General features: G+C 33.7%; 1 protein-coding gene and 1 long non-coding RNA gene across 2 annotated transcripts; one reads left to right on the forward strand and one right to left on the reverse strand.

The window, feature by feature from the left end:
- Positions 1-1,432: 1,432 nt before the first annotated feature.
- On the reverse strand, positions 1,433-2,953 carry LOC127880671 (uncharacterized). Its single transcript, XM_052428006.1, has 3 exons — positions 2,758-2,953; positions 2,374-2,523; positions 1,433-2,071 (listed from the first exon to the last, which is right to left on the reverse strand). The coding sequence occupies exons 1-3, from the start codon at positions 2,936-2,938 to the stop codon at positions 1,893-1,895; spliced, it is 510 nt and encodes a 169-aa protein (XP_052283966.1). The 5' UTR covers positions 2,939-2,953; the 3' UTR covers positions 1,433-1,892.
- LOC127880673 (uncharacterized) lies at positions 1,989-3,378 on the forward strand. Its single transcript, XR_008049693.1, has 3 exons — positions 1,989-2,093; positions 2,319-2,903; positions 3,243-3,378. It is a non-coding gene; the product is annotated as an uncharacterized LOC127880673 (long non-coding RNA).
- Positions 3,379-12,710: the final 9,332 nt, after the last annotated feature.

Consider the following 12,710-nt stretch of genomic DNA (forward strand, 5'->3'; position numbering starts at 1 on the left):
AAGTTCTTATATGCCAATAGGCTTGTTTTGTACTGAAAAATAAAGTGCAGTTATGTTTTCACGCACCTATGGGCCGAGCGTAATATTATGAACAATTCCTAAACCTAATACAAAAAATGTGCTAAAGAGCGTAAAACATGAATCCAAGTTAGACAAACTATCGTATCTGTATTCAAATATGTTTATTTACATTTACAAAAAACAAACAAACACGAAACTATCATCCAAATTCATACGCCTGCGTGGTGTAGTTATAGCGCGTAAGCTTTTGCGTCTCAAGTTTTTTCTAAAGTGCCCTTGGGAGGGAACATTTTTCATTTATATAATATATATATTATATAAAACCATTCTATATTACATGTTTGTAAGTTAATTCATTTAATGAATATGAAAATCTGTGCACAAGTCCATTGAAAAACGACGCACACATTGCGTTGTGCATCACAAAACCAGATTGCTTTGCAAAATGATAGACTTACATCCAATGCAACATAGTTATAATGCTTATAGAGTGCCAGTTTCTACTTTGCATGCAATACATATTTCCTATAGATATACACTTACAACAATGCTCTTATCATTTCAGAACAGGCGTTTGTCACTCAAAGCGTTGCCTGTTTTGTGATATTGAAACCTTGTCACTAAGGGAACATAAACTACTAGTATTCGACAAATCTTAAAAGTAAACACAGACGAGTGTAAACATAGCGCAGCCAAATAGTAAACATTAACTGGTCTTATGGTCGTTTATTGTTATCTTTAAAATAAAGATTTTGTATAACCGTTATTTTATTTTTGTATCATATCATATGTATATACTGTAAGTAATGTATAGTATGTTCATTTTTATTTACGAGTAATCTATAAATACTTTAAATTGCGTGTTTTCCAGTATATCTGTAAAACTACAGTCGTTGATGATTGCATTTGACAAATTATATGTAATTATTGATAAGAGTCAAATTATGTTCCCTATAATATGGACATGGTGCTATATGTACATAGACTATAATACACTTAAACTTAAAACGTGTTTATCAAAACGTGTCACATGTTCATACTCTAGCAAAGCTAATAACTATTTGTAAAAATATGTAAACAGGTGTAACTGATTGATTGTTCTTTTATTTCTTTTTTTATGTTTTATAAAATAACAAATTCACTCGTTACACTCGATAAAGAAACCTAAACCAATATATGCATTCTATATAAAAAAAAAAACGTTAAGTTTGTATTATGGTTTAAATATTTACAACATTTTAACATGTCAGGAGCAATTTTATAATATAATTTTTACACATCATAATAAACACAAACTACAAGTAAAAGCTACGTTGTAAGAATTACAACTGAAGTGTATTTTTACAGTCTTAATACCTCTCCTTGTGTAAATGAGTCGTTGGATGATAAAAATATGCCAAGATGTCCTCAATTTGCAAATTTGTCATTCACACCAATTTCATGTTAATTTATTGAAGAATACATTCTTTGGTTTAACATTCAATATTAAACATAATCTTAATATATTAAAAATGTAATTCCATTTAATGTTATCAATGGTAATTTATGAATATGAGTGCTTGTTTTGAAAACGTGTCAGAATGCGAAATGTACGACTTGACAAAACTACCTAAAGCCACCGATTTTAATTGATTCAATTGTCCAGCCCAATTAATACAAAAGCAAAACGGATATACTTTTTGCTCAAGAAAGCGTTATCGTTTCTTTCAAATCACTTAACAATTATTATTTTGGTCACGATAGCACTATCATTTTTTCCAGTCATTCAAAACTGATATTAACGTTTTGTTATCACAAGATATGACATTTATTTCTCCCCAATCATGCAACCGCTGCTGTATCCACTTTGGTTGGTGTGACATCAGATCGTACTATTGGTGTTTGTTGTTCTCCCGGCGAACACCACTATGCCGTTTAAGATAGCAACGACCCACGCAGAGAGCCATGCAACAATGCACAGGGTCCAAAGGTCCAAAGGTCGCAACCGTCATATCCTGAGACATGTGAGACTTGTCAGCAAAAATAGCGAACCCGATCATAAGGAATAGCCCTTGAACAAGAGGAAACAACACGTGAATAACTATGATTTGTTAATTAAACGAAAACTTTAAAACGAAAATGAATATTACATTTAAATTATTAATGAGATAATCACAATGTCATTGCCATTTATATAATTATCAGATTTTTATGTCGTTGTGGTGCAATATACTGTATTATGCCTTGACGTATACATTGAATATTAATTGCATTGCGGCGTTAAACTAATTACTTATACGTGCATCGGCATTTTGCAGAATATCGAGGCGGACCTGTCAACTATATGAAAACAAATCGCATCTGTATACATACCAGCTACAGCTGCCAGACAAATGCTGGCGTACATGACCAGTCGGTTGTCCCTCGCACAGAACACGTGCACGCCAGTCATCGCAGTGGCACCTACCATGGCGAACAGTCCGAGCAAAACCATCGCGCGTATTGCGTGCAAAAATCCTTGAACTAAATAACAATAACGTATGTTAGTCCCAAGCTGGTGAGAACTAGCTAGTTCTTTAAGACTACACACATCTACGTTTTAGCAATATATTGTAGGGAACGTACTAGACGAAAACAGTTTAATCTAACGACATTTAATGCTAGGAGAAGATAAGAAAACAGTAATGAAAGACTGCCACTTATGTTTCAATATATATTAAACAAACCAAAAAATGTTAACGTTGTAATGTTAAATACCTGCGCTTGCTGGATAAGTAACACAAATGTCATCAATACACCCTTGCCACAGACCCGCGCTAACAGAAAGAGTGCCTGCAACGACCCAGTCGGCCAGAGCCAATGCCAGTATTGCAAAGATGACACTAAGACAGCTAAATCCAAAGGTTACAAAACCGATAATCTGTTTTACTTCAACCATGTTTTCACAGTAGAATGCAGTGCAGTACTTAATTTATTTCTTCTTCCAATTTATGTTGTCTTTAAAATTGTTAATAACTGTTCGTTATTTTTTGTGCAATTCCGTTGAGAGATTTACAAGTTTAAATAACATTTAAATATGTTGTTACCAGTATTCCGTTTTTGATAATTGTTTAGTGGTAGTAACTACTTCACCACACGTTCAAAATTAATATAGTTTAATGCATTTGAGTATGCAAGTGAATTGTTACACTTTAAATATATAACCACCTGTTATTTTTAAACCTTGATATATTTTGTTTCAGATGATCAACATTCCAATATCACTGTTACACATAATGGGTAACCTGTATTTTTTCAAAGATAGGTAAAGCACACATTCGCACATTTAACTATTGGTCACATTGTTTTAATTCAATAGCGTATCAAGATATAAAGGGCACTAGGGCTGTCACGATACGCCGTGAGCGTACCGCGGTATATCGTGGTACGGCAACACTGTATCGCGGTACGTACCGCGATTTTTTTACAGAATATGTATCTGTAAAAAAAAAAGTTTACAAACTTTATTAAACTCAATAATCAGAAAACACTGGTATCATAGTATGACTAGAAACTGTAAAAGACACTGTAATAAACTTGATAGAAGTAGTCATTGTTATTGTTATTGTTATTCGCGTCTTTTTCTAAAATGTCCGCCATGTTGTTTACAATAGCTGTGACTACGACCTGTGTAAATCGAACGCTTCAAGGGCATGTTTAAAATGCGGATTCAGCAGGCCCAGTATTGAAAATCCGTAGCGTTCTGACTCTTCCTCGACTTATTCATAATCTTAAGATAACATGATTTGGAAGTGCCATGCTTTGAACGATCGATATTCTAAAGAAAGAAAATAAGAAATAGAGTAAACCTCTTTTGGATAATTAATTAATTATGAGCTTATTTGCAAACGAAATCTAACCCAAATTCCAAAAAAGGTACGGACCTATACATCGCCGTATTTTAAACGTGAAAGTTAAACATCTACCAGTGGAAGCGCTTGCTTGATCTGGATATTAACGGATTATTTATTTAGCCCTTTTGAATCGCTCTACAGTTTTCAAAACGATATCTATATCAAAATAATTACGTAATGTATTTATATATGTGCTAATATAATTATATTAAAAAAACCAATGCCGTACCGCGGTGCGATTTTTTTCACGACATGCACCGCGATATACCGGTATACCGGTGAATCGTGACAGCCCTAAAGGGCACAACTTGAGACTCGATCTGATAATGCTTGTCTTAAGTTTCAGTTAATGAATCATGCAGAACAAACCTGCTTGTATTCGGCACGTCTGTCTTAAAGGGATCTTTTCACGGTTTGGTAAATTTACAAAATTGAAAAAAAATTGTTTCAGATTCGCAAATTTTCGTTATAGTTATGATATTTGTGAGCAAACAGTATTACTGAACATTTACCATAGTCCAATATAGCCATTATGTATCTTTTGACGATTTGAAAGCCTAAAAATTATAAAGCGTTGCAACGCGAAACGATTGAATACTTTGGAGAGTTCTGTTGTTGTCATTTAACTTTACGAAACTACGAAGATTGCTTATATAAGATATAAAATACTTACACTGTGTATACCCGGTGGAATAGCCGAGAGGGCTAATACGCTTTTTTACTTCAGACTAACTCCAGGACTCCGGGGGTCCCTGGTTCGAGCCCTGGTACCGGCTACTTTTTTTCCTTTTTTTAATTTTATTCTTGATTTTTTACTTGAGCTTTTAAGATCCAATGTTTACATTTATCAATATAAAGCATTTAATGACAAACTTCAAAATATGAAAAATTCTGTGAAAGGCCCCTTTAAACATCAATATATTCACAGTTAATTCGGTGAACGATTTTAGCGAAGTACTTTTGTAGACCACTGCATTTTTCAGTGTAAGTTTGGATTTGTTAAAACGGTGTCGGAAACATCTCGTTTCGATATTGCCTGATTTAAACTACAAGCCATTAATTGAAATACTTTACTATAGCCATACTTTTATTGTAAAACTGTGTAAATCGAAGAATCGTACATTGTTTTTAATTATATAAATAACTACCAATTATAAAACCACATTTCAAGAAAAAACAAGCGAGGTCAAATTGTAGCCTTCTTACAGCTATAATTTTTTTTGTATTTTACGTTATGAATGCAAGTGTCCGATTGCATATAAAATACCCGTAAATAATACAACACAGCAATGGACATGAACATGATTTACATTAAGGTAAAAGCATTCCGGGGAGGGGGGGGGGTTAAGTCTTTAAAATGTGGTTTTAGTCTCGTTTCGATGGTTGATTATGAAAGTGGTATTACTGCAAAATGTTTTATGTTTTGACACTTTCGAACCTTTTAAAGGACAAATTCTTTAAGTAGGTCATCAGCAGGGTCGAAAAAGTACCATGGTGCAGCGCCGATTTGTATCATACTAGATTTGTCCATTTCCTGTGTGCGTATTTAAGATACATTTACATGTATATGAATATCATAGGCAGTTATAAGGGGTATAGCACAGAAAGTGACGAGGAACGAGGCCCATGGCCGGGTTGACATTCCTCTTCGAGGTTTCAATATTAACTTAACCTCATAATATGACTTTGCTATTTATTTAATTTACAGAGTAAACAACAAACATGTCGTTCGTGACGAAATTATTGAAAGATCGAGCGCCCATCGACTTTTAATTTTTTGTAATCGCCTACCGATTATTTAATTTGTACGTTTTTTTGTGTGGAAAACTTCTGTTTCTATTACCGGCCTACACGTGTGGTGAACAAACTCAACTCAGAGTAAAATAAAGTGATACTCATAGAATAATACAAACATAGCGTAATATGGATTTCAGTTTATATATGCAATTGTGATTTTTTTCAATGTACTTTAATTTCTGGTCGAAACTTATGTATAACTCGGAAATTTCAAGTCACATCCATGTCGTTTCAGTACATTCGTGCATTATTTTGCAAATTTATTTTAACAAATTGTAATTTTCAATACTAATGTTACTTTTGTTTCATTTATCCTACTTTGGAACTGAAATACTTTTCAAATCATATGTATGAATTGTCAGAGTTTACATTGCTTAAAAATGTTTTGATATAATGGAAATACTGCCAATATGCATCTTTAAAGGGGCCTTTTCACAGATTTTGGCATTTTTTAACTTATTCATTAAATGCTTTATATCGATAAATGTAAACATTGGATCGTAAAAGCTCCAGTAAAAAATCAAGAATAAAATTTAAAAAAGGAAAAGAACATTGCCCGGACCAGGTTTCGAACCAGTGACCCCTGGAGTCCTGCCAGAGTCTTGAAGTAAAAACGCTTTAGCCTACTGAGCTACTCCGCCAAGCACATATACTTGTCGTATTTTATACCTTATATAAGCAATCTTCGTAGTTTCACAAAATTTAACGACAAAAACAGAACTCTCCAAATTATTCAATCGTTTCGCGTTGCAACGCTTTATAATTTTTAGGTTTTAAAATCGTCAAAAGATGCATATAATGGCTATATTAGACCATGGTAAATGTGTAGTATTACTGTTTCCTCACAAATATCATAACTAAAACGAAAATTTGCGAATCTGAAACAACTTTTTTCAATTTTGTCAATTTACCAAAGCGTGAAAAGATCCCTTTAAACTAGTTTGTCATTAATCACCATACACATACCCTTTTGTATAATACAAGTGAGTATAAAGACATAATTATAGAACGTATGTTAGGTAGATTTTTCTATCAAGTAAAACATGTTTTACTGATTGTCAAATTTTAATGTGCATTTTTACTCAGCACTTGCTGCCCACAATATTATCTGAAGGTATATGTTAAAATTATCTAATTTAAAATGTAATTAATTAATAAGGGACAATAGCATAGTAAATAGAGACTTGATAGAGGTATAATCTGTGCATCGTCATTATTTTTAAAATCCATAATCTACAAGCGTATATAGGTTCATTTGAATATCTTCAATACAGAGTTTATATCTAGAAAAACGTCTATAAAAACAACACCCAGAGGGAAATAACTCTGACAATATAGATATGTTTTTCATACTCTGCTCAATATTATAATGTCCCCTATAAATGTGTCATTGAAATACCCCGAATATTGTGGAGCATGCTCATGTAAAGGGGGTTGCGAATTTATGCACCGTGTTATGCATAATCAAAATCCCAACCCAAAACATTTGTAGAGTTCTGCTGTTGTTCTTGTTAATTTATTTCACTTTACTGTACACGGAAACTTTATAAAATCAACGAAGATGAATTTCGGCCTTTTTGCCATTGCTTCAATTACACACGTTAAAATATACAATATATAGGGTTATTGGGAATTTAATTAAATGTACCAGTCGAACCGGGTGCAAACTAATGTATGATACTAGTATTGATATCAATTCTTGCCCGTTTGGTCTCTCTTTCTTCCTCCAGCCTCCGATAATTGTTTCCTGAAAGTGTCATATTATTGTGTGTTCTACATGTAATATAAGTTCTGATGTGAAAAGAAGCATTTTTCCTTTGATAAGGAGTAAAATAAAGTGCAGTTATGTTTTCACTCAACTATGGGCCGAGCATAATATTATGAAAAATTCCTAAACCTAATAAAACAATGTGCTAAAGAGCGTAAAACATGAACCCAAATTAAACAAACTTATCGTTTCTGAATTCAAATAGGCCTCTATGTTTATTTACATTTACAAAAACAAACAAACACGAAACTACCATCCAAATTCATAGGCCTGCGTGGTGTAGTTATAGCGCGAACGCGTTTGCGTCTTAAGTTGCTTCTAAAGTGCCATTGGGAGGGAACATTTTTCATTATAATATAATATATATATTATATAAAACCATTGTATATTACATGTGTGTAAGTTAATTTATGAAATGAATATGAAAATCTGTGCACAAGTCCATTGAACGCACACACAGCTCGTTTTGCGTTGTACATCACAAAACCAGGATGCTTTGCAAAATGAAAGACTTACATGCAGTGCAACATAGTTATAATGCTTATAGAGTGCCAGTTTCTACTTTGCATGCAATAAATATTTCCTATAGATATACACTTACAACAATGCTCTTATCATTTCAGAACAGGCATTTGTCACTCAAAGCGTTGCCTGTTTTGTGATATTGAAACCTTGTCACTAAGGGAACATAAACTACTAGTATTCAACAAATCTTAAAGTAAACACAGTGTAAACATAGCACAACCAAATAGTAAACATTAACTGGTCTTATGGTCGTTTATTGTTATCTTTAAAATAAGGAAAAGGCATACAAATCGTGCATTTTATATAACCGGTATTTTATTTATGTATCATATGTATATACCGTAAGTACCGTATAGTATGTTCATTTTTATTTACGAGTAATCTATAAATACTTAAAATTACGTGTTTTCCAGCATATCTGTAAAACTACTGTCGTTGATGATTGCATTTGACAAATTATATGTTATTATTGATAAGAGTCTAATTATGTTCACTTAAATATGGACATGGTGCTATATGTACATAGACTATAATACACTTAAACTTAAAACGTGTTTATCAAAACGTGTAACATGTTCATACTCCAGCAAAGCTAATAACTATTTGTAAAAACATGTTAACAGGTGTAACTGATTGATTATTCTTTTATTTCTTTTTTTATGTTATATAAAATAACAAATTCACTCGTTGCACTCGATAAAGAAACATAAACCAATATATGCATTCTAAATAAAAAACGTTAAGTTTGTATTATGGTGTTAAATATTTATACCATTTAAATATGTCAGGAGCAATTTTATAATATAATTTTTACACATCATAATAAACACAAACTACAAGTAAAAGCTACGTTGTAAGAATTACAACTGAAGTGTATTTTTACAGTCTTAATACCTCTCCTTGTGTAAATGAGTCGTTGGATGATAAAAAAATGCCAAGATGTCCTCAATTTGCAAATTTGTCATTCACACCAATTTCATGTTAATTTATTGAAGAATACATTCTTTGGTTCAACATTCAATATTAAACATAATCTTAATATATTAAAAATGTAATTCCATTTAATGTTATCAATGTTAATTTTATTAATATGAGTGCTCGTTTTGAAAACGTATCAGAATGCGAAATGTACGACTTGACAAAACTACCTAAAACCACCGATTTTAATTGATTCAATTGTCCAGCCCAATTAATTAAAAAGCAAAACGGATATACTTTTTGCTCAAGATAGCGTTATCATTTCTTTCAAATCACTTAAAAATTATTATTTTGGTCACGATAGCACTATCATTTTTTCCAGTCATTCAAAACTGATATTAACGTATTGTTATCACAAGATATGACATTTATTTCTCCCCAATCATGCAATCGCTGCTGTATCCACTTTGGTTGGTGTGACATCAGATCGTACTATTGGTGTTTGTTGTTCTCCCGGCGAACACCACTATGCCGTTTAAGATAGCAACGACCCACGCAGAGAGCCATGCAACAATGCACAGGGCGAAGCCAGGTCCAAAGGTCGCAACCGTCATATCCTGAGAAATGCGAGCCTCGTCAGCAAAAATAGCGAACCCGATCATAAGGAATAGCCCTTGAACAAGAGGAAACAACACGTGAATGACTATGATTTGTTAATTAAACGAAAACTTAAACATATTACAATATATATGAATATTACATTTAAATTATTAATGAGATAATCACAATGTCATTGCCATTTATATTATTTTCATATTTGTATGTCTTTGTGGTGAAATATACTGTATTATGCCTTGATGTATACATTGAATATTAATGGCATTGCGGCGTAAAACTAATTACTTATACGTGCATCGGTATTTTGCAGAATATCGAGGCGGACCTGTAAACCATATGATAACAAATCGAATCTGTCAAATTTGACCCTGCCCCGGGAGGTAAAAAAATTGAAAATTTGCTTATATAAGGCCTATTTTGTGAAAACTTTAGAAATCTTCTTGTCCATAACCATAGGGCCTAGGGCTACCAAATTTGGTATGTAGTGACATCTTATAGTCCTCTTCCAAGTTTCTTCAAATTATGCCCCTGGGGTCAAATTTGACACTGCCACGGGGGGTCAAAAAGTTGAAAATTTGCTTATATAAGGCCTATTTATGTGAAAACTTTAAAAATCTTCTCATCCATAACCATTGGGCCTAGGGCTACCAAATTTAGTATGTAGTGACATCTTATAGTCCTCGACCAAGTTTCTTCAAATTATGCCCCTGAGGTCAAATTTGACCCTGCCCCGAGGGGTCAAAAAATTGAAAATTTGCTTATAAAAGGCCTGTTTTGTGCAAACTTTAAAAATCTTCTTGTCCATAACCGTATGGCATAGGGCTACAAAATTTGGTATGTAAATGACATCTAATAGTCATCTACCAAGTTTGTTCAAATTAAGCCCCTGTGATCAAATTTGACCGTTTCTCAGGGGTCACAAATTGAACATATGCTTATATTGGGCCCATTTTGTGCAAACTTTGAAAATCTTCTTGTCCATAAATATTGGGCCTATTTCTACCAAATTTGGTATGTAGTGACATCTAATAGGTCGCTACTTAGTTTGTTCAAATTATGCACCTTGGGACAAATTTGACCCTGCCCCAGGGGTCACAAAAATGAACATGTGCTTAAGTAAGGCCTATTTTGTGCAAACTTTAAAAATCTTCTTATTCATAATTATAGAGCCTAGGGCTACTAAATGTGTTCATGACTCGCAGTTAAGGTCATGGTGACCCGAAATAGTAAAATGGTTTCCGGATGATAACTCAAGAACGCTTATGCCTAGGATCACGAATCTTCATAGGTACATTGATCATGATTCGCAGATGACCCCTATTGATTTTCAGGTCACCAGGTCAAAGGTCAAGGTCACGGTTTCCCAAAATAGTAAAATGGTTTCCGGATGATAACTCAAGAACGCGTATGCCTAGGATCATGAAACTTCATAGGTAATTTGATCATGACTCGCAGATGACCCCTATTGATTTTTAGGTCACTAGGTCAAAGATCAAGGTCACGGTGACCCGAAATAATAAAATGGTTTCTGGATGATAACTCAAGAATGCTTATGCCTAGGATCATGAAACTTCATCGGTGCATTGATCATGATTCGCAGATGACCCCTTTTGATTTTCAGGTCACTAGGTCAAAGGTCCAGGTCACGGTGACTCAACTTAGAAAAATGGTTTCCGGATGATAACTCAAGAAGGCTTACACCTAGGATCATGAAACTAAATAGGTACATTGATCATGACTCGCAGATGACCCCTATTGATTTTTAGGTCACTAGGTCAAAGGTCAAGGTCACAGTGCCAAATAACGTATTCACACAATGGCTGCCACTACAACTGACAGCCCATATGGGGGCATGCATGTTTTACAAACAGCCCTTGTTATATTTTGAGATGTTTCTTTACAAAGAAAGATGCTACTATTGTATTTGTTATAAATTTGTGAAAGGCTCTTAAGAAGGAACCAGAGATTATTAACCCTTTACCAAACACTAACAAGATTTTAAAGGTTTGTAGCTGACGACTTTATAAATAATTGTGATAAAAGGAGAAATTGCTCAAGATGAGCAATTTCTCCTTTTATCACAATTATTTCTTCCCTACCTTTCCTTCAGATTCCATTAGAATTTAATTGTCGTCTGCAACCTCTTTCAAATTGGGAATGTCCAAAATGTGTCGTTTGGTAAAGGGTTAAAGCATTTTGATTCATATGGGTCTTATGAATCTGTTTCAAATCAAATGCGTAGATTTGATCTTCTGCATCTTAAAATATTTGAAATAGAAAGAACGATTATATCTTTTGGAGAGATAAATGTACCTACGTTATAAGCAAAGGACTTGTGCAACAATTCCCAGGCTTTTTAGTCTGTTTAGTTAACACGGTAGTAACTTTTTCCATATATAAATGCTCACCCTTCCAACTTTAAGCGCCCAGTGGGATGAGGGATAGAAAGAGAAAGTCACATGCTTAAGTACATTTCAACCCATGCGCATTGCACGTTTTTTTCGCATAAAAAACAGTGGAGCGATACAGGGCCATTATGGCCTTCTTGTTAACATGAATATTTTATTGAAAGTATTCCTATTTTACTCGATTTGCTGCGTCTTATAGTATTATATGTTTTGTCTGTCTGTGCAGATTGCGGTTTTTGCCGATACTTTTACGTGGAATACATAGGCCTCAGCTGCGGCAATGCCGCTATAATGACGCGTTTTGTGGCCAAGACGTACGGATGACCGCTACCCTTTTAAAACTGCTGTGCATTGGTGAAATAACATAATTCATAAATACAAAGGATTTCAAAATACTGAAGAAGTTTTCTTCCAATTTATTAAGGACAGAAACTTTCCATTAGTATAAAATCAGTATTCATACCTAACATTTCCACCCGATTGTTTGTAATATCCGGGTAAAAAATAAGATGTAAAGGTTAGTAACTAATACCGTTAATTGCAGAACTTTTAGCGCATTTAATCTAGCCCGAAATAGGGCTAAACCTAGACAAAATTGCAATAGAATGCATTGTATCATAATTTGAATCCCAAATGCTTGTACTACAACATACTAAAAGTTGCATCCATTGTATTTTGGGAAATGGAAAATTCAAGATGGCCGACAAAATGGTCGCCATTTTGGGGAAAACGCCCATCAGACAGTACTTTAAATGTTTGTTTGTTCACCAGTAATGTATTGCG

Source organism: Dreissena polymorpha, chromosome 5 (assembly GCF_020536995.1).
Source record: "Dreissena polymorpha isolate Duluth1 chromosome 5, UMN_Dpol_1.0, whole genome shotgun sequence".
Classification (NCBI taxonomy): Eukaryota; Metazoa; Mollusca; class Bivalvia; order Myida; family Dreissenidae; genus Dreissena; species Dreissena polymorpha.